The sequence below is a fragment of the Barbatula barbatula genome (genome assembly GCF_947034865.1).
Source record: "Barbatula barbatula genome assembly, chromosome: 12".
NCBI classification, from domain to species: Eukaryota; Metazoa; Chordata; class Actinopteri; order Cypriniformes; family Nemacheilidae; genus Barbatula; species Barbatula barbatula.
Window position 1 is genome coordinate 6,981,203 of NC_136775.1, and position 23,564 is coordinate 7,004,766.

The 23,564-nt window shown below is 39.3% G+C and overlaps 1 protein-coding gene across 1 annotated transcript in view; it reads left to right on the forward strand.

The window, feature by feature from the left end:
* Positions 1-4,329: 4,329 nt before the first annotated feature.
* Positions 4,330-23,564, forward strand: part of ptprub (protein tyrosine phosphatase receptor type Ub) — a 171,825-nt gene continuing 152,590 nt past the window's right edge. Inside the window, exon 1 of the mRNA XM_079470498.1 lies at positions 4,330-4,574. Coding sequence (XP_079326624.1) covers positions 4,505-4,574 — 70 coding nt within the window. The 5' untranslated portion in view covers positions 4,330-4,504. The remainder of the gene's footprint in view (positions 4,575-23,564) is intronic.

The window sequence follows — 23,564 nt, forward strand, 5'->3', positions numbered from 1 at the left end:
GTGTAAATTGAAGCAGAGGTTGCCCGCCCCTTCCCAAGGGTTCATGTAGGCTTACTGGATGTTTTAAAACTTTTAACCGCTAACAGTGCTTTTTAACTGTAACTGCTAAATTCATGTACAAAACTAGTTATTAAGTGCAAATAATCTAGAGCATCTGATCTAAATAATTAGAATATTCAGACGCGATTCACTCTTGCGTTGTATGGCAGACAGTATTAGAGCGCCACCCTCAGGCTAATATAGCGCAGGGACACTAGAGCTCCGCAAAAGGGTTTCAGACACTTGAACCTTAATTTACGTGGAGAATTGATTTAGATTTTACAATAGAATAAATGATGTTTTATAAGAGAAGACGGAGGCGATGTTACAGTAAGACTCATTTATGGATGTGTGTCGTATTTAGTGTATTCCTTTCTTTGGCTTTTAAATTGAATTGAAGATTTGAATTGTAATTATTTGCCGTCTTTGTCTATTATGTTGATATGGTATTTTAATATGTAATGAGAATATTTTGGGCTGCACAAACAACAATCTGACTACACGTTATTAAATGAATGAAGCTATTGCAGACTACACGTTATTAAATGAATGAAGCTATTGCAGACTACACGTTATTAAATGAATGAAGCTATTGCAAATAATTAACTGTAAACAATCCAACTTGCAAAATGATCTCACTACAAATATAATAACGTTTTTTTAGTTTATGCACTCAGCTTAGGGTGGGATTCACGATTCTGATATGTCACGATGCGATTTTATTCATGAGGCATATTAAAAATGACCAACTGTCCATTTATGATGTCTCTAATGTTGCACATTGTCGTATTTTATGTCTAATAATTGAATTGCAATTTTTAAAAATGAATAATACAAAAGTCTCTTTAATATAAACAAACTAAGAGGTTGTCTGTGCTTTTCCTAACTTTTGCATTTTTGAGAACTGTATCAGCAAATCCACATTTACCTGTTTGCAGAAAAGAACAGCGGCCCCAGGCTGTAAAAACATGAACTGCGATTCTTTAAACGTCTAAACCGATTTGAATCACATATTATAATCGATTTTTAACCGGCTCACGGTGAATCGTTACATCCCTAATAGGAGTCAAATAATTGTTTTGCATATACTAAATACAATTTGTCTAAACATGTTTAAATCATGATTATTTTGTTGCCTGGAGTTAGATTCTCATGTTTTTGGCCAAGATGTGTTCACCCAGCTTCCAAAACTGTGCTTGATTTATGCTTCAATATTGCTGTGACTGTTAGTTTGTTGTGGTTAGATTTTTATGAATGATGGTTTTTGATTCTTACCTGCATGGTTAGGGTTTGTGTGTGCTGAGGTGTAAATGCATTTAACACAAACTGTTTCAACAGTTAATTGATCAAACCCTTGGCCTGTGGTAGGGCAGAAAACATGTACAGTTGTTGTAAAAAAAATACATTTGTTTATGTTTAAATAATCAACATATATTCGGCCAACAGAAATTACTCTCTGGGTCCGAAATCGCCTACTTAATCCATATAGTAGGCGAAAAGAAGAGTATTGTATGACCGAAACCTCAGTATGCACAAAACAGCAGGCGAGAAATACCCGGATGGTCTGCTGCCCTGACGAGATTTGTGAGTGTGGTTGCGTCCACATACCTCCACTTGGGGTCTTTGCACTTGACCACTTGACTATCATGACGTCTTTCCTGTTTTTGGCCCAAGTGTTCTAGTGGGTGTGAAGGTCCCAATTGAGCATGTAGTATTTCTAAGCCGATGGGACACACTTAGCAAGTTCAAAAGTTGATGTTAATATGCCATAGGTCAAAGAGCATACGGGTCACATGACTATAAAAGAGAACAGCACTTCTATATACCACTGCTGTGTGCCGCAATGTACAGCATCTGCTAAATTGCATATAATTTCGTAGTGAAATGTAGCTTGCACATTTTAGGTGAAAACGTCAGACTGATGTATTTTATAAAACGGATTTTTATCACATGCTTAGAAACATCACATTAATTAACGTTACATGGTTGCACTTGCTAAGTGTGCCCCGACAGGTAAGAAATACTGCATGCTCACTTGAGATCTTCACACCCACTAGAAAACTTTGGCCAAAAAAAGGAAATACGTCCTTGAAAGTAGTCAAGTGGCCAAGTGCAAAGAATGTAAGTGGGAGTATTTGGACGCAGCCTTACTCTTATTACAGGGATGGGAGGGTCTGAAATAGCCCTAACAAAACCCATTGACATCCATTCAAAAACTAGCATCCGGTGTCCTTTCCTGCGTTCCGCTGAAGCCAAGGGCGTCAAGCATTATCTTTACGCTTTTTTCCCTAATAGTTGCAGGCTTTCCTTTTAAAAGGGCTTTGGTGCATGTAGCCCATTGCACCATTTGTCGTTTTTCCATTTTCACCACCAGATGGCAATGAAACACAGCACTTGGTTGAGTTGCTGTGACAATCCTGTTATATACCGTCTGACAACCTTACAGACTGTAAACACATCTGTCTCCCAGACAGACTACAAACCATGTGCACTTTAAGTAGAGCTGATTCTAGTCTCAGTAAGAGGTTGTACATGCACAGCATAAAAAAATCTTCATACCGAGCCTCATGTTAATAGTTTCAAGTGCCTAACTGAGTTTTTTTTGAGGCAACTGAGAAACGCAGGGCTGCATGTTTTTATTCACCGTACATGTTTGTGAGCACCTACACGCTCGCAATCTCATTGCAGGTGAGAGGAGCTCTTCATAATCCTCTCACATTTCGCCAGAATCAAATAAAACTCTGCACGGTCCATCACTCTTTTGTCATTTATTACAAAAATGGGTTTGTTGCTGTACCGGGGACTCCCATAACAGGACTCAAATGTCATTCTGTGGAGGAGAGCGCAACTGTCTCACCTTTCATAATACTATACAGGGCCATTTCTGATATTCACATGGGGCACCTAAACAAAGGAGGAACCTCTACACAGAGCCCCTCAGTACAAGGACTGTACAAGGTCATATTGGAGGCTGTGTGTGACTTTTTTAAAGCAGACCATGTATTTTGAGGCATTTTCAGTTTAGCCTAGGTAACAATTTTGCCAATTTTTTTTAACTGGTAGAAAATCTGAATTACAAATTTTCTGAGGCACATTTTTATTTCAAAAAGATCAACTGATGTTCAGCCCATGGATGTTGCATTATAATAACTGTAATAGATTTGATCACACAAAATAAACAAATCTCACAAAAAAAATGTTTGTGCTCATTCTCACATCCCACACCTGTCTTCTGTCTGGGATCTGTGAACAGTACACACAAATAACCTGTTTGTATATTACTGTCATAATGTTACCCATGAAAAACTCTTGGACATAATTTATTTGACTGATGTTTTAATAACAGACCATCCAATTGCTTGATCTACAACTCTGCAGATGAAATACCCTGCTGTGAATACATAATAAAAAGACGGTTCGTGACAGCGTGAAAAACGGTTCCATCGCTTATTGCCGTGTGAAAATAAATTGGTATGTGAATGGATTTGCATGTTGTTATCTGCGTCTGCCATCCCTGCTGGCTGTGGGACATGGATGGACCTTAGGCTGCTGAGCTCCAAGTTGGCCCTGTTGCTTCTATTCATGACTAAATAGGTGGTCCGTCTTTTTGAGCCTAAACAGATGAACACAAATTCATGCAACCTGTGGGACTGAGTAGATAACATGACGGTCCAGGTGCTCCAGAGCTTGCTGGCCTGATGATGGCTATTGTTCTAGGAAACAGGAAAAAGCATGAAAGTTACAAAATTACTTATAGTTTAACTATAATAATCATAGGTTTGTGTTTTTATTAGTGGTATAAAAGTTTGGGCTATTGGCACAACAGACTAACAATACCACCATAAACGTTTAAATTTGACCGAATTTATTAACGAACCTAAATCAGATTAAACGATCTGGATTTAAACTTCGTTAAGGACACCTCGGAATTAGGATATTTCCCACCTCAACCCGGATAATAATTCAGGAACGGCGCTCTTTAAATCTTAATAAATACTTTTATTTTGTAATGCTACCAAATAATTTGTTACATCAATGTTTTAATGTGCCTTTCAAATACTTTTAATTTTACTAAATCTAGACGTTGCTTTTGGGTTTGTGGTGGGAATATCACAAATCCGAGGCGTCCAACCCGCACACGTTCAGATCAGAACGTCAGAATTTTTGTGCACACTTTCCAAAAGCGCCGCATGGGGGCGTCGTCCGCACACTTTCAAGCACACTACGCATACTCAAATGCCAGAAAGTGCGCTCGGGGAGAAAGAAACATCCCTTCCAACTGTTTATCCTGACGTCAGTTTGATCGGACCGTACGGCCCCCGTTTCACTTCACGCGACTCTCAACTGCGCTTCGGCTGGATTTCGGGAATCGAAGACCGGGAGTCGGTCCACAACTTCATCATCCAAACTACTGGAGCCACTGAAATGATTTCGGGTTGTTTTCCCAACTGGACTTAAACCTAAGATGAATACCTGCGCGTTTCTCTTGATCCTGGCGATTCAGATTCACGCCGACAGCGTGGAGGGACCAACAGGTAAAGTGTCGTTTGTCTGAAGACGTTGCGCACTTGTCAAACTCTTGTTTGTTTTTTGGGACATGATAAGCACTGGTTTATACAAACAAACGCGATATGTTTTGTTTGAAGCAGAATGAGGCTGAGTTGTTTCGAAACTTTTCTCTTAACGGTGACGTTTGGTTTCGTTGGGTAAAACGAAGCTTGAACCGTGCAATGTTTTGAGCCGCGTGTTATCCCCCCTCTCGGGAAAATGAATTGTGGTTTTATTATAGTAAAAGTGCATTAGTCGTGTTTTTGGCGGATGTGTTATCATAACGTAGTAACAACTGTGTTGAAACCTTGGTTCATTTTCGAAAAGTCTGTTTATAAGCAAACCATCAGCTTGGATTGAGATGAATTGTATGTTGCTGTATTATTATTCTCATTGGAACCTGGGAAGTTCTGTAGCAAACGCAAGTGTGTGTCTTATTTGCGGTGGTAAAATGAATCGTATTTGTGGCCTCTGGAGACGTTACGCTGCTGTCTAATAAAAGTATGCTTCATACATGTGTTTAATGTTAGCCGTTACGAATTTTACGTCAACTTTTCACATCATCGCACTGCTTTGCGCTTGAAACATAACAGTTATCACAAAACAATGCAAATATTTCATATTTTACCAGCAGGTAAACGTTTGTCTTTATGCGGATTCACGTGTTTCTTCTGTAAGGTTGAGCCGATGTACAGTGAGGATGATTTACTCCGTTGCGCTCTTTTTAACTGACGAGAAATACTCTCATTCGGCAGCTTTATAAATAATCGCAGCTCGTTTATCAAAACGAATGAAATGCGCAAACCGTCAAATGATTTTTTGTTGAATTAAATAACAAATTAATGATTTTAATAACGAGTCTGACGTTTTAAAGAGACGTCATTTTGCCTGCGAACTAACGAGAATCTGATGAAAACGTAACGGCACAAATCGAAAGGTGCAAATGCGAACTGTAAACATTAAAGCGTTCGCCGTGTGGGTGATACTTCTGTGTAATTTGCACTAAGGATGCATTTAGTGGGCGCATCCTTTAATAACGTTGATCATATTTCTGTTATTTTTACACGCATAAAAAAGTTCATCTCTCTCTCTCTCTCTCACTCTCACTCACTCGCACGGACACACGCATACATATGAAGCGTTTCCTCCTCCGCACTGTTAGTGGGCAGCATGAAGACAGACCAGGTATAGAAAGTAAAGGGTGCAGTGTGGTTGTTCATAATCTCTCTCTCTCTCTCTCTCTCTCTCTCTCTCTCTCTCTCTCTCTCTCTCTCTCTCTCTGTCTCTCTGTCTCTCTGTCTCTCTGTCTCTCTGTCTCTCTGTCTCTCTCTCTCTCTCTCTCTCTCTCTCTCTCTCTCTCTCTCTCTCTCTCTCTCCGTCTCTCTCTCTCTCCGTCTCTCTGTGTCTCTGTCTCTCTCCCCCCCCCCTCTCTCTCTCTCTCCCCCCCCCCCCCCCCCCCTCTCTCTCTCTCTCTCAGAGCCAGGCTGCAGGTAACATGTCGCACGATTCGCCCAAAAAACTTGACAAACAATCATGATTCGTTTGAGGAAGTTATTGATTTTCAGTGAATTAAATGACTTCCATTTAGCAAGCTGTTGGGTGGCTGTGGGGTTGTGTGACTGCCGCTGCAGTCTGTGCATTCTCGGTGTTCTTCGGCTGGAGTGTAATCCTGCTTTTGTTGGGTTTTGCCTGAGTTACACAGTGTAATCCAGTTTTATTGTGTGGGCCTGCCATTTCCGCCTATGTTTTTACCTTTTGTTTTTTTGTTCAGTAGACTGGTTGACAGGAGGCAGTGATGAGTGACCCGATAAGAGATAAATAGAGGCATTCTAACTGTTGTCAAACTCAATATTCTAATAATGAATGGATAACCTTTTATGTGAGAATCGATGATATATATTCTAAAAAGAATCAATTGATTCATAAAAAATACAAGCAGAACGTTATTGAGATGACCCTGACAATTTTGCTTTGCTTTATGTGAGTGCATTTCAATCATCATCGACTTAATGAAGTCATGAGGTCTTTTTGTCTCAATTCTGAATAGCGTAATACATGCGTGAGTGGCCTGGAAATTATTTATTCTTTCAAGGATCTTTTTTTCTGTAGTTCTCCAAGCCCTGTCAGAATCCAAACCGGCGGCGAATGAAGCACATTAGGATGAATAGTTGGAATTAGAGAACTAATTAAAGTGCATGAATGCAATTACACAAAAGCCAGAATGGAATGGGGCAGCTAACACTCTGGAGTCCTGTTATGCGGAGCCTTTTGCTTTTTTTTAAAATCTCTGTTGTATTCAACAGTAGCACCATGCATCTGAAATCCTCTCTTTAGGTAGCCAGACACCAATTTCTTAATTTCTAAGTGTTTGTTTGGATTAAAGTCAGATTTGTGCATTATTTATCCCTACAGTGCAATTGAGCTCTGTGTTGTGTTTCTTAGGAATTGAACCAATGTCATTAGCGTTGTTGGTGCCATGCTTCACCAGATCCCACAGTTCTCATTGTCAGGGTTGTCTGAATATTTCTAAACTGACACTTGGTAAAACTACTGTACTGCTTCTGTTCATTGGACAAGCCGTTAGAGTTATCTACCAATAAATTGGCCTGGCTGATATGGGCCTGTCACTAGGAGCGAGGAAACCTAAAGTTGAAGAGCTTTTCAATATGATATCAACCCTGTTGGGAAAAGATGTCTTTGTCCTCTAGTGCCTAATTGGATTCCTCAGGTTGTTGGACTGTCAGTCCTCTAGGATAGTTATAGCTAAGAGGCCATTTTACACGAGAACGTTTTCAACTAAAAACAGAAGACGTCCATGCTGCATGTTTGTGCCGCGTGACATACTTATGATCACTTCTCAAGCAAAAAGTAGATTTAGTGCACCACTACAAACAGCGCAGACGTAGTATTTACAGTATATGCACACGACTACAAACACACATATGCGGATGTGCGCAAACACGTAGGTTTTAATTTTTGCGCAACAGCACAATGCACATCCTGGCATGCATAATACATCACTTTTATTTGTTTTCCCGGATCCATGTCAATGCGCTGTCATGTGTAGGTGAAACTTTTCAAAAACGCAAAGGAAAAAACTTTTTTATTGTGTAAATTACCCACAAAACAAGACCCAACAGCTCAAATGCTAAATTATTATTATAAGCTTACCGTTGCCGCTTTATATATGTGGTCCCCTTTAAATTCCTCAGATAACTGTTTCAGGAGCCATCAAATAAATTCTCTGCAACAAATTTACTGCTTTTAACTATAGACCACTTCGCAAGTCATGAACTTTGGTCCAGAAGCACTTCAGGCTTATTCTTATATATTCTATTTTAAATTCTTACATCTATAATGAAATCTTAAGGATATTCCTTAAACATTTTGATTCGGTTATAAATGTTCTGTTTGTTGTATTTTTTTCAAACTTTTGTGTAAATTAATGGCTTCTGGGCCAGCATATTAGCATTGCTGTCATTTTCTGAAGTGGGCTATAGACTGTTTCATTGGAAATGTAACTTCTGGTCTGTGCATGGTTATAACATAACAATATATTTCATCATTAATTAGTTTAATTTATTGTATATTAATTGAAATACATTCATTTAAAACTACTTAACAGTTATTGATTCTTTAAGGGTCTACAAGTTAGGGCCATATAACCTTTGTTTATGATGTGGCCACTGAAACTATCTGTAAAACGGTTCCTGATAGATTTAAAATCATCTGCTGTGAGATGTTTGTGTTATTGTGCATTAACTATAAATTAGCATCATGTGCAAGGACTTAGAAGTTATGTGCAGTTTTTTTTGTAAATATGTGTGGCACATACGCAAGTGCAAGTGAACAAAACTGCTTTGTATGTTTTTAAATGTTATTTCATTAGCCGAATTTGAATGCACAGGCTCGTTATGGTGAAACTATATGAAGCTATGACAGCATGGGACATCAACAATGATGAAGTTTTAAAATGGAGGTAACATGCTATTTAATGCATTCTGACTTTTTACTGTTAAAAAAGCGTAACATGGTCAACTTGTTAAAAAAACAGTTGAACATATGACATAGTATTTCTGTGTTCGATTTACTCTGCCAGGGTTTATTCAGGTTTCGGAAAGTTTTTTTTTGGACATGGATTCCCATTTCGTAACTTGGGTTTTTAGTCCCTTATAAGACAGTTCACCCGAAACGTACGCCCGCATCGTTTGAAACTGATAGATGGTGCGGTTTCAGCGCTAAAGATGGCGGACATGAACCGCACACGGTAAGTCCAGCTGACAATGCCTCTGTTTTGTTGGCAACACAAACTTATATTGAATCAACAGATATGCAGGGATAATGCGAACATGTGTGCTCATGCTGTAGTTCCGCCCCCCACACGCCTCCAGATCTCGTCTTTTTTCAGAAATAATCGTACAGCTGTATCTGTCTTTTATAAATTTGATCAAACTACATACGAAGTATGCAATACTTTATCGGTACTCAAGATTAATATGAGATTGGGAAGAAACCGCGTGTTACCTCATCTTTAAAGGGACTTACCGACTGATGAGTTGTCTCATGCCTGAACATCATTGAGACAGCCCTGGTGTAGGCCGTGAACCACGAGAGGGGGGCTCAGATGTCTCAAGCACCACAGATACACATCACACAGATTCATTAATCAGCATCAACCAGACAACCAGATTCTTTGACCTCAGTTAATTGCAGAGTACCTTTAAAAAAGCACCCCAGCGACCGTAATCTTATTTCCTTTGTAATTAAGGAAATTGCCTGGGATTGTTTTTTTAAACTTTCATCTGCAGTAGAAGCTCAGAGGACCTCATATTTGTCTTTCAATGCTGAATATGGTTGGCGCCACCAAAATAATGAGGAAATGTGTCATAGAGATTCCTGAAAGCAGCAGCTGAGAGTGCTTGTTCCCCAGTATCAGAGGCAGTCCGTCTCCTGTCGAGAAATGCTTTCTTTACACTTGCCTGTCAACTGCACCGGACGTATAAATGGTGCGAGGTGTGTGTGTGGGGGGTTTGGGAAAGGAGACTGCCAGAGGGCTCTTCCCACCTTCTCTTCAAACGGCAGAGCTGCTCTGAGTCAACATCTGATGGGAAGTGAGTGTACAACAACAGTGCAAACCGGTTCTGGCTTTTCCTTTGTTGTCTCTGGAAGGCTGCTCCATTCCTCTGTGATTTATCTATGGTTTTCAAAAACAGGTCCAATTTCAGGGAGGCCCAATGGAAATTTGGCTAAGTGAGGATCTGAGAGACCAGGGCTCACAGTTTGATGGGAAAATGACAGAAAAATAGACAACCCGTTCTCACTCCCGTCAGCACACTAAGGCCGTACAATACTTTTATATGAAGATGCCGTGTCCGTGAATGCACGCAGTCGGCTCCCATTCAAAAGATAAACCGGAACATTAGTTAGATGCAGTCGAATCTCCGGAGCCAATACTGTTTCACATTCAAAGCCAACGAAATGGTGCGATCGATATATTACGATAAATAAACGGTTACATTGCTTGCTCAAACTGCCTGAACAAGGTCATGTTAATACAATTATCCTGGCAATTAAACTTAAATTCAACCCCGACACATCATCAGTGCAAATTATATCTAATGTACAATTTCATAATGACGCAGAGGGGCACTGTCTGAGCTTCATTATGTGACGAGTCGGGAGTGAGAATGTGGTGCAATAGTTTATCGTGAGGTTAGGTACAGGAGGGCACTTAGAATCTTACGTTGAAGAGTCATTCTCACACAGCCCAGTAAGTTTTGCTGGAGGAAAAAATGCTCTTTTGAGACGCTCGGTCACCTTTCTGTAAGAACCAGGGAAATCCAACCCATGCAGGTGCAGCCTCACCCTGTGATTTCATGTTTTCCGCCTTGCACAGTTAGACGGAAACTGTGATTCTTTCATTATTGTTTTGAGGAATCCTTGACCTTAAGTTTGTCTTAAGTGTCGGTTTAATAGCACCACATGTTAAAAGGTGGCAGGGATTTACGCATCTTAGTTGGTGATGGTAAACAATGACTGAGACCAAAGTGTGGTAGCTTTTGAGATTAAAATGCTATCCTCATTTTTATCACTAAAGTGGCCTTTGAATATTCTCTTTAAATGAATTTTACTGGCAAACCCTTGAAATCCACCGTTGGCTCTCAAAGGGATCGTTTTCCCAAAAATGAAAATTCTGTCATCATTTACTCACCCTAAGGTTGTTCTCAACTTGTATAAATGTTGTTGTTCTGTTGAACACAAAAGAAGATATTTCGAAGGATGTGGGTACCAAACAGTTCTGGGGCACCATTGACTAGCATAATAGTCATTTTTCTCACTATGGTAGTCCATAGTGACCCAGAACTGTTTGGTTACAAACATTTTCCCAATTCCCATTCTCGGCAAAACAACAACATTTATACAGATTTAAACAGTTCTCCCAAAAGTAACGTTTTATTTTGTTTGGTGAACTGTTCCTTTTCACTTCTACTGACGTCTGCGTGCAACGCACGTGATTGAAATCACAAAGAAGGCTCAAATGAGTAAGTCTCAATGCAGGTAGGAGCTGCTGCTACGTACCTTCTGCCTTTCTGGCCTGCTTTGTCTGGCTTTTTCCACTATCAGAAAAAACAGCCTGACACTCAACGGTTCTCGGCACCATGTAATAAACACCACTGAGAGATGCACAGCAGTCAAGGACATTATTATGTCTAACATGTTTTTTTCTTGTAAGATTTCCTCAATGGAGAGCTAATTGAGGTCATTGAGGCTGGAATCCAGTCATGCTCAATGGAAGCAGTTCTTGCCATATTAAAAGAGTTTAACAAATTCAAAAGATTTATGAAGGTACTGGAATGCGATGATGAGAGTTTTATTGCCTTCTGCTTGATAAAGAAGTGGAGAAATGTTTAAGTTGACTACTTTTTCCCTACGTAAGACTTAATTGGACTTAAATGTGTGAAATTAAAACATTTAAAGGTGTCTGTAGCATCTGTAGAAGAAATGTATGACATAGGAAATTAATTTAATCCTCCAGTGTTTTATTAGATCACAAGCTTTAATTCAATAGTTGCTTGATGCTGTGTGTTTTACTATTATGTGAGTACAATGTGTATCTAACTTCAGTATATTTAAGCACTTCTTAAGCACGAAATTCTTTTTTTGTAGATTTAGATTTTTGTTAAACCAGCTATTGAAGATTTATTTTTGTTATGATCTAGAAAAAGTATGCAATACTCAGCTCCTTGTCTTTTTTATTCATGTAATGACCTGATTTTAAGGTCTGCGTTTAAGGTTCCTATGCTTTCTTTTTTTGCTTTCAAGTGGCATTTTCTTTGTCCCTGTTCTTTAAACAAATACTTTGAGCTCTTCTTTGAGTCATTTATCTGATTTGCCCGTTCCTGACAGGTTCAATGATCGGGACGCAAAATGTTCTTACAGTAAAATAGATATTTTGTGTTTCTGAAACTCTTTATTCTGTTAGTGTAATTGTCTCATCAAAACATTTTTTCTTTTATTTTATTCTCAGACTGCATGATGTAATAATAAGGGTGCATATAAAGTTTGGTTAAAGGTCCAGTGTGTCATTTTTGGGATGATCTATTGATAGAAATGCAATATAATATTCATAGCTGTCTTCAGAGGTGCATAAAGAGCTTCAAAATGAAGAGTTATGTTTTTATTAAATTAGAATGAGCTGCGGTATTTCTGTCTACAAACACCGCGGGTCGCCTTGCATGTTATTTGCCATGTTCTGTCAGCTGTCGTAGTATTTTGAAAGATAGGTGGAGGGGTGGAGTGAGCGGTTGGTTGCAATTCGCAACCTTGCCGCTAGATTTCACTGACTTTAAGGACAGCATGTATTTGCCCAATCTCATTTACCTGACCTCACGCAAAACAGCTTTAAGAAATGTGTCTGTAATGAAGTTCCATAAAAGGGAAGGAAGGAGGCGGGAACCGGCGAACATTTAACACTCTTTAGTCAAAAATAAACAAACAATAAACACGGAAGTAAAAGACCGGCAGCCACCCCACGGTAGACTGCCGGCCATAAAACATAACCACAAACTTAACACATGTCAGGGCCCTGTCCTCTCTCGTCAACAGTCCTGCCGCTCGTCCTTTTAAGCTCCGATCTCCTCCGTGAGATATGCGAGACCGTTGTGTGCACAGCTGATTGCAACTATCACTCACGCCACCGTCTAGGCGTCGGCAGGACCTGGGGGTATGCACCGACGAGACGAGAGAACGGAGACGGGAGCCCAAGGAGCTACAGGGACGAGAGAGGGGAGAGAGGAAAAGAAAAGAAAATTGGTCCGGTTCCCCGACATGCTGTTGCTCGGTCCTCGTCCCAGCAGAGAGGCTCTTCCACGTGGTGCAATGCGGTGGTGCTGGACGTCGGAGGGACGGCCCGATCCTCCTCCTCCTCTTGGAGGTTGGCGATGGCCCTCATAGTGAGGGCAGCCTGTTCCTTAATTCATGGTTGTTGGACACAGGATTCCGGCCCACGGCCAATGGCGACGACCCCTCCGATTCCTCCTTAAGGCCGCCATCCCACCTCGGCCCATGAGCACGGCAGCGGGCTCTCCATCCCAGCCGATTCATCTTGCTCCAGCACCCCCGCCTCGGGCAGCCACCGGCGAACGTCCCTCGTCCGCGCTGCCCGAACTCCTCGGCAGCGAGGGCTCTTCGACCACATGTTCCTCTTTCCTCCCGGGTTTCGGTACCAGTGTAATGAAGTTCCATAGATAAAAGCGTCTGCTATATGTCAATTTAAATGCAGTCAGCTTCGTGCTGCTCAAGATCTCACGGTAAGATGCTGAGAACGCATGTAAAGTTGTGTCAACTTAAGAAAAGGAAGTTTAAACAACTAAACTGCTGAATAAGTTTTTACAGTGTTATGCTCAATTACTATCAAAGGAACATATACAGTTATCATATAATTCTGAGGAATGTGTTTGAGGATGTGTTGTGTTGTGACAGTACTGATGGTGTTTGTGGTGAAGCTCTGAGGGTTTGAGAACCTACAGACTTGCTGGAGAGATTTACGGCAGCTCTGCCCCTTATTCTCCAAACTTTCATAGCCCAGTCCAGCAGAGATTAAAGTCATATTGATCCATGAGGCCTAGAAAATCTATTTCACTAAGACTCCATCAAACATGGACCCCCTTTATGAACCATGTGTTTTTGATATAGGGACATATGGTGGGTATATGAAATATGGTTGGAGAAAGGAGGCCAGCTCATACCTGGTCTTATGAATGTAATATATGATCATAAAATATCTTGCTCTTTGTGCTTTGTAAAATTCCTTTGGGGAAAGATTTAGTGTTGAGTCGAAGACTCTGAAGCCAGAAATTGAAAATCTTGGGTGAAACTTTTTATTTACACTTGGTAGTAAACAGAAAGTATTGGTTTGAAAAGATTTAAGTCAAAGAAAAGAAAATATTTCGTAAAATGTATAATTTGTTATTGGCATAATGATTTTTGTCATGTTTCTTTATTTTATTTGTACTTTTTTGTTAATTAAACTTTAAACTATTTCACTATTGTCTCAGATGATGGTGCTGTACATTTAGATTTTCTTTATCTTAAAATATTATCAGGATACAGTCTTCTCAAATTAATTTATGATGTTTTTTATACAGAATACACAAACATTGAAAAATTGGCCTGTAGGATCATTAACTGTTTTTATTTTATATCCAATAAGGATAATGAGGGTTGTTTTTCTCAATACTTCATTTTACACATCGTTGTTGTCCTTCTAAAACCTTGAATGTCCAAATTCACAGTTTTTTAAGAAATGGCATTAAATGCATTAAATACAGTGTTGTCAAAGTGGACAAACACGTTTTAATACTTTTTGCTGGTTAGATATTTGCAAAATTTGGAGATACAAGGTTTCAGAAGGAAGAATCACAGGCTTCAATATAATGGCATTGCTTCTTTTGAATAGCAAATTCAAGATTCGTCATTGTTTATTTAATAGGGCAGGGCAGCTGTAAACTTATTTATTGGATTCCACATTAGTTGGTTCCTGACTCCAGTTAGGGATTCACATTCATCACCCTGTACTGAGAATGTTTACACAGTTTAGTGAAGAAATGCAAGTGAATCACTGTTTATGGGTTTGTTTGAGTAGTCTGTGTTTGTCTACTGGTGTTACTTAGCTGAAGATAACATCAAATTCTTATGACCAGTTTCTTCAGAGACCTAAGGTTATTATTATTATAATTGTATCTTTATTTTCTCATGATTGACGGAATAAAGATATGTTTGAAGGCACAGAGATAACAAAGTGCTAATGCATCAGACTTACTCTCCAAATGAATATTTGAATGTAACAAACTCCAACAAATATTGGCAGCAAGCATATGCGTGCGATCACAGATGCAGTCTGTCATGCTTCTTAGATCTCATCATAAACACACCGATCTGGTAGCCCATTCGCTGCCTGATGGCGTATATCTCCAGCTTTCTCTCATTCAAACATGCATTGTGACACCCGAGCGGGACACGCACTTTGCAGCAAACACTGTGCCACTCCCTCCCCGGAGATCCTTTGAGAAGGTGTTGAATTACATAGTCTCAGGCATTGATCTGGGACTGGATTAAGTTTGAATTGCAGAAATCCACAGAAATCTTCCTCCCCTCCTCGAATGACGCTGGGTCAGGCATGAATGTGTGCCAAACCTCCTCGCTGTTTCCCCTTTAGGCAGAACGACTGCATTAGTGCGGCTGTCGTCATTTTTCTTGATTTCCAAAGCGTCTTCTTTTGTCACCATTTCGCCCCCACAACCATCAAGTTATGCTTTATTAACTCGCCGGAAAGAGATCACTTTGGCTCTCAGCAATTGGATCTTTGTGTTTGCATCAGTATTTAATATTTAGTCGACTCTATGAAATACGAAACCGCCAAATGAGGGTGTCCAAGATGTAACCCATTATTGTTTGGGAGAGGGGCGTGTAGGATAGTTGTCAAGCCGGTATAACAGGTTCTCGTGGGCATCCTTTTGCATAGCGTGCCGGGTGGCATCCCGCTGCTCATAATCGTATCGGCAGCATTAAGCCATTATAGACGAATGAAAAGCGGTAGGTGATTGGAGCCGCTCACGGCTTGCGCACCTTCGAAAGAGAATTAAGGCCGGCTGTGCTGTCTGCTCAATTTAAACCGCACACATTCACACATCCAGATGGAAAACATCAAACCTCAAATTGTCAGATTCCTCTATTTTGCAGCTTTCTGTGACACCTGCCATGTCACGGTGCTGCGGTTGTTATTTGAATAGAAAGTGTGCTGTCTCCGTGGGTGACTTGTCTCCAGTGTGACAGCTGTTTTTGGCAGGTTATAGCATGAGTGCACCCGGTGTCAGACGAGACTGACTCTCTTTCACCTTATCTGACTTCTTTCACACCTGTCGGTCCGGCCCAAGCTCCACGCGCCATCATAAACATCTGTGAATGATCGCACTTTTAGGAGCTTTTCTCACTTTGTCATGCTGACTTTTTCTCACAAGCACAACGTAAATGAGTAAGGACACACCTTTGGGCTGAATGGTACATAGAATATAAAAGTGGAAAAGCATTGTCCCAAACCTTAGTGATCCGTCTATTACCTACATTCTGAAGTCCTTTAGGAAAATTAAAGGGACTGCTCCCCCAAAAATAAAAATTATATTTCTTGTATGTATTACTCGCCCTTGAGTTGTTCCAAACCTGTTTAAATAATTTTTTTGGGGGGGGTTGAACACAAAGACAGATATTTGGGAGAACGTAAATTGATGTAAAATGTTGTTATGACACGAAATTTGATATTTTGAAGAATTTAGACAAAACAAACAGACAGTTCTAGGGCACATTTGACTACCACTTCAACTACACTAATAAAAAAAAAGGTGCTTAAAAAGTTCTTCACAGCGATGCCATAGACGAAACGATTTTGTTAAAGGTTCTTTAAAGAACCATCTCTTTCTTACTTTTTATAACCTAAAGAACCTTTTTCCACTACGAACCTTTTGTGATGCATAAAAGTTCTTCAGATCTTAAAGGTTCTTAATGGGACCAAAATATTCTTCTATGGCATCGAAGAACCTTTTGAAGCACCTTCTTTTTAACCCGTTAACTGTCACCGTTCCACAGGTGAAACTGCAAAGTTTACTTTAAAATTTCACAATGTAATGTCAATGATGTCCCCGAAATGTCAGTTGCTGACATTTTTCTAAATATCACATATAATTTATATATATATATATATATATATAAGACATTTATACAGGTTTGGAACAACTTGAGGATGAGTTATTCATGACAGAATTAGTTTTTTTGGGTGAACCCTTCAATGTAATGTTGATTAGCAAATATCATGATTAAACTGTGGTTATTGTGGTAAGACTGTAGTCAATTTGTGGTATGTGATACTTTATGCACAAACAGCACAATACTTTTATTAATTTATAAATATATTTTTTATGATATGCCAATTACTTTAATTAAATATATTTTATATATCTCTTAGTTTCGATATTTTATTTACAATAGCACTTGTAATTTGCACAAAGAAGCGTATGTGTCTCAAGGTGGAGGGGAAGATAGTTATCTGATCTGTCAGATCTACATAAAAAAATCTATCGAATGTCCATTCAAAACTACCCTAGAATTATAGCTCAAATTCTAAATCATTATAATAAGCTTACCGTTGTAAATCAGTTATTGTGTGTGTGTGTTTTATATACCTGGTCAAGGTATGGATTACAAGTTTAATGGTAATGTTAAATTTTTTCCAATATATTGGACTTCAGTCTCATTGAGCTGTTGGATTACATAAACTAGTGTGTGGAACAGCTCTATTAATGATTTAATGATCTCTGAATATGTCCTTATTATAAATCAAAGGTAAGCTCTTTAGAAGCTGAACGGATGTTTTATACTCTTCAAATGAATGGAACGGTGCGCTCTGAAGCCATTTTGTATGATTCATGTAGGCAGGTATATTTTATTTTTGTCCCAGACCGTCTCCGTGAACACCTACACGTCCCTGAAACCGTGGCATGCTGAATGATTATCTGTCGCATGTTCTCCTTATAGTGCTGACTCTGAGACATCAGCAGAGCATCAGCAACACCTGCTCGGCATGCCGAGAAAGTCTCAAGACGTGTGGTATGAACTGAAATGTGGGTTTTGATTTATATGAATCCAGCACGAGTCCAGATGACACGTGAGATGTTTGGATTCAAGTGTACCTGCTGTGAGACTCGAGAGAGAGGGATTATCGATCCACTGCCAACCGCCAGAAAGAGCTTATCAGTTCCTTTAAAGTTCCTCTCCCTCGGGTCTCTGGACTCTATTCCCAGATCATGATCTGATCACCTCAGATGAAGTGCTTCTTCCTCACAGCACGTTGCCTGCTCTCTCATTTACTCTCTCTCCTTATCTCTCTTTCTTTCTCACCCTGTCTGTCTTATGTGTCGTTTTTTCCCCTCTGGTTGTCTCTCCTCTCATATTGCCCTTCATATTCTCAAACTCTGGTGAAATCAGCACGAAGCACTTGGTTAGCATCCATAATGCATATGCATGTGCCAGAGAGAGAGAGAGCTTGGTGGGGTTTGTGTTTCTTCTCTTGGCTCACGTCAAACCCAGAAAGGTTTCGCTGTGCGAACCCTCGGGCCTCTTCCTCTATCCCTTTTCTCTTTGGGAAGTTCTCAGGATCTCAGTTTTTTATACTAATCAGGAATACTATCCGGCGCGGGTAGCTGTGAACTAGTTAGACCTTTCCCTTTAGCTCCATTTAACAAGTGAGAGAGTATAATTCTGGCCCGCAGCTGTTGTAGATCAATGAAAGCTTTGGTGTCTTAAGTACTTGGGCTGTAACATTCTTACCTGTGTTATTGTAGTGTAGGTACTTATACCCAGCATGAGGCGTTTTGGTTTACGAATGTAGACTTCATTTTTAGACTCTATTGGTTTTAATGCAGAATGCAATATCATGCAAACGTTTTATACAACAGTTTCAGGGGGATGCTATATTAATGTAGTTCTGGATATATAGTTTAAGTGTTCTATATGACATGGAGGTCTGTGTGGGTGGGTGTGGTTTCAAAAACAGTTCTCATTTATGCATCTGGGATAAGTGTCGTGCCTGTGAGGACACGAAAAACATTGTGTTATTTAGCAGTGTAGCATATCTTCTGTTTGTGGGTGTTGTTTTGGCCAGAGGGCCTGATTTGGTCATATTTCATATGTTTGATTCAGATGTATAGCTGGACAAAATATCGTTTTTTTAATGAATTCCTAGAGAACAAGGTGGCTTATATAAGCTCTAATATACAGTAAAATACAGTTGAATTATGTAAAAATTATCATTTATTTTACAGAATTCAGCACATTTAAAGGGAATGTTTTTTCCAAAAATGAAAATTCTTTCATCATTGACCTCATGTCATTCCAAACCTATATGACTTTTAAGAATGACCCTCATGGACTTCAATTGTATGGACACAAAACCACTTCGACTCAAAATATCTGTGTACCACAGTCATGTACAGATTTCAAACCAAAATAGGGTGAACAGATGACAGACCTTATGGGAAGTTCAGAAGTGTTTTGATGCCAACAGTCTCATATTGTATCGCATCCAACTAGGTAGAGAGATCTTTTGTTTTGTCTAGCATTATGAAATGCTTTGTTTCTCTCCGGCCCCATTAGCTGGTCAGATTGGCTAACGGAGAATGCGTTTAAGCAGGGATTAAACCAGCATGAGATGTAGGTGGATGAGGGAGGTAAAAAGGTAAAAAGCTTTGGAAACAGACGAGTGGCTAATATGGGTATTAGTGCACAGAGGAGCAGTTATATGCCGTCATGATGCACTGAGCTGGAATAGAACAAAAGGCCCCTGACAGCGGCCCCTCATGCTTCAAGTGGGCTTACATTCTCTCAGGTCCTTAATGTTTATTCAGAATCTCTTCCTTTCCATGTGTTGAATCTGAGATCTGTTTGAACTTGATGTTGTGTACTACTTCCTAATACTAAACAGGTTTAATGCTGGTCTGAGGTCATACAAGGGATGTGCACAAATGTTCGAATGTTAAATCCACAATAACCATTAGAAAATAAAAAACGCAAATCGAATATTTGTATTTTTAATAAGAATTAAAACTGCGTCTCTCCACAGGGTTAGGTTACCGCTACAGAAGACCTTAGAGTTGTCACATCTTATTTAACGCTTTTTCATGTCATCTGTTATGGTTTTCTAATATATGGAAAATATAAATCGTGTATAGATGTTTCAAAACTGGTGAGCCACAGAATTTGTTGCTTAGGTATAAAAATACCAACGTAATATTAAATGATTAACAATATTTAATTTATTACCATTACTTGTTCGGAGTGGTTGTTGGATTGGATTGAATTCAATTTATTGTCATTACACACATACAAGTACAGTGCAACGAAATGTATTAAATGTATTGTTCTTGGTAAATTCATATTTGTTTGTTAAAAATATATTATGTAATGCTAATTTCAACAACTTTAAACATGAAAATGTACATTTCACTGCGACTAATGTTAATGAATTTGGCCTTAGACCTTTTTCCATATCTAAAAGCCTGAATTCTCCTTTTAAGAAGTTCAAATAGGGTCGTCGTCTTCAAGTTAAAGGCTGGAAAAAAAATTGCTTTGTTTGTTTTAAATCTTATCAAGAACATGTAAAACAAGATAACACAATATCACAGACTGTGTGTATATATTGTGTTTTTTTCATTATGTTTTGTATGTTATCTTTTTGTATTCTACCGTTCCGCTCAGGTTTAATGCCTTTTATCTAATCTCTATTTGTTCTTTTTTTTCCAACGTTGCATTTTTTTTCAACATTAAAATATGAATGCGTTAGGAATATTTAAAGATAATTGTAAGCTCGATGTGAAATTACGTCTTTATTAAATTAGTTAAAATAAACAAATATTCATTTATCATGAGCTCAAATATTTGAATATAAAACTATTGAAAAATTCCACCCCTTACAGAAAAGACACAGGAAATTCACATGTGATCACGTGTGAAATGTGTGTTTCTGGAACATGTAATACCCATGGGATAACATGTAAAAACCCATGGGATGACATGTGCAACATGTGGTGATATGTCATCCCAGGGGTTTTTACAGGTTATCATTTGTGTTTCACATGGGACTCGCACAAAACTGTTCCATAAACACATTTCACATGTGTTTTTGTGATCACATGTGAAGAACATGTGAAATAAATTCACCATCCCTACTTCATACTTGGCGAACCATTCTCACACAGTACACCGCTACGTATACAAAATAATGCATATTGTCATGGTGTAGTGAAAAGATTGAGCTTATTTTAAGACGTATGGGCTTTCAGATAGAATACTGTTCTTTTTTCATTTATATTTTAACTTTCACATCTTCGCTCGACATCCCGAGACCATTTTTCATGAACCTGCTCAAAGGTTGCTCAAAGAGACATAAAAGCATTCGCTCCTGTCTTTTCAGATGTTTTAACAAAAGTAAATTGAATAAAATAAAAATAAACACAATTTAGATGCTTCCTCACAACGTACAAGTATGCAACTTTGAAATGGATGTGGATTGTATAGCTGAAGTAGGCCTACATTGCTTTTGGATGAATATAAGAATTTTGCCTGTTGTTTTCGGTTTCAGATATTAAAAGTAATAGTTCTCATGCAAGTCAGGTGAAATGGTTTACGTAGCGGTTACTGGGTTGCATTTGGCCTGTGCTCGCGTCCCCTCTTTTGATTAATGTCCAGGAATACCTCAGGTTAGTTTGCCTTGACTTAACTCTCACTTGTGTTTTAGCATGGTGCATCGAGCACAGTTGGACCGAGTTTACTTCAGGTTAACCAGTGACAGCTGTAGAATGGTTCTCTTGCTGTTTTTGTAAAGGAATGTAGCCTTATTGGCCTCTTATCCCCCCTCTGTACTCGCCCATAATCCTGTTAAAAAGGCCAGACAATAAGTCAAACCTCAGGACATATAAATGTTACCACACTTCAGAGATTTGTTAAGATTTTTTTTCTGCATTGGGGCAAAGCATTCAGTTCTTTCCAGTAGCACTCAATAGGACTCTGCGATATGTGCACGCATATACTGTATTGCTGTAAAGAGAGATTTCGGATTAATTTTATTTTGGATATGTTAGCCAGACTTGCACGTGAGGCTTGGCACATTTGGCGATCTATTGGCAGTAGGTTTATACCAAAGACTGCGGCGTGGCGTTGGGATGCTACACAACGGCATGACTCTGGTTCCTAAGATTCGATCTGGTCCACTGAGTCCGAGTGGCGCCAAAGATTCTGCCCTGGGGTTCTGAGCACTATTCCAAATACCAAAAACTCAAATGGAAAGAGCAGAAGAGCCCCCTAATCTCTTCATTATTAACTTATAAATATTTATTTGAGGTTGCATGTAAGGGAAAAGATTTGCTCGCAGACAGCTGTGGCTTTAATCTTTGCGGATGGGGCTGGTTTCGAACTCGAGAGCCGCGTTTTGTCGTCGTCTCTGGTTTTGCTCTCGGCAGAGAAAGTCTCCAACCTGTCATGTGACTCACCTCCGCTCCAGGGCTCTTTTAAGAGTGTGCATTTCTACGTCCGCACACACGTCGGCCCACAGCAGACAAGCTCTTGGGGCGAACATTAGTGACCCAGATAACAAATAGTGTTGTGTCTGTTTCCTCCTGCCCCAGGGGAGGAAAAACCTGCCACCTCTGAAAGATGTGAGACGAAAATATCACCTTGGCCCCCGGAGCAGACGTGCAGTATAACTTCATTTGCCAGCTCAGTCCACACATTAACTTGATTACAGTAACTAACGTATTTAGGGGGTGTCATAGGGGCTGTGGCTGTGTGTTTGCTCTAGGGCGTGTCTCGGTAATCACATCGGTGTGGTTAAAAGAGTTTGAACTCATTTAGACAAGGGGTTTTATTTTGTGTAAGGCTGTGTGTTTGTGTGTGGTCCTGAGATACATCACAGTGTAATAATACTAGTAGTTTTGGACCTGCGAGTATATTTTTGGGTCCCCATTAGGGCAAAAAGCTTATGAATCAACTTAAAGGATGCTTATATGTCAAAAGCGTTTAGGACAGGGACAAATCCCTGTAAAGCATGAAAACCCAAGGTGTGTGCATGTACCTATATGGTGTACCTATAACTATATTGTGGGAAAGTGGGAAAAACCTAACAAATACAGGTTAAACCTCCTGATTTGTAAAAACACTTAAAAACTATACTATATATACTTCAAAATTGCAAAAAATGCATACAGTTTTCATTCAGGATTAGAGCGGTTGAGGTTTGATTATAGTATTTATAACTAGCTGTGTATAAAAGCAAAAGAAGTCTATGAAATGTCCTCATTTACATAGCTAAATAAACACGTGCGTGTGTATGTGGCAGACACACCGGAGTGCATTTTTACATATGAAAATTCTAAATTTGCATAGCAGTGTTGTTTTTTAGGTGTACATTGTTGTTTTTCACACAAGTAGACATATTAAATATCGCTTTCGGCGTCAAATCCTTGTTGCTTTAAGGATCAGCTCATCTAAATGCCTGTAATGCAAAGACGTGCAATATATGAAACCACAACTAAACCTTTTACACCCATTCACACAGCGTGCAATAATACAGCTGCATGACCTCAGGTGACCTCATTGCCCGCACAACATCATTAATGGCCATTTATATGTAATCTTTGTCCTAATCTGTTTCTGTTTCTTTATGAAAGGGCTTAAGTAATGCCGTCATTGACAGATAACCTTTATCTATGTTTATATAGTAGTTAAAAATTCCATATTATTGCAAGAGCTGGATTTAGTTTTCCAGCCACTGATCTGAGTCTGCAGCATGTTAATGTTTCATATTAATTACCAAGCTGAAATCTTTTCCAGGAATGGATGTCTGAATGAATTTGACACGTGTATCAATTATTAAT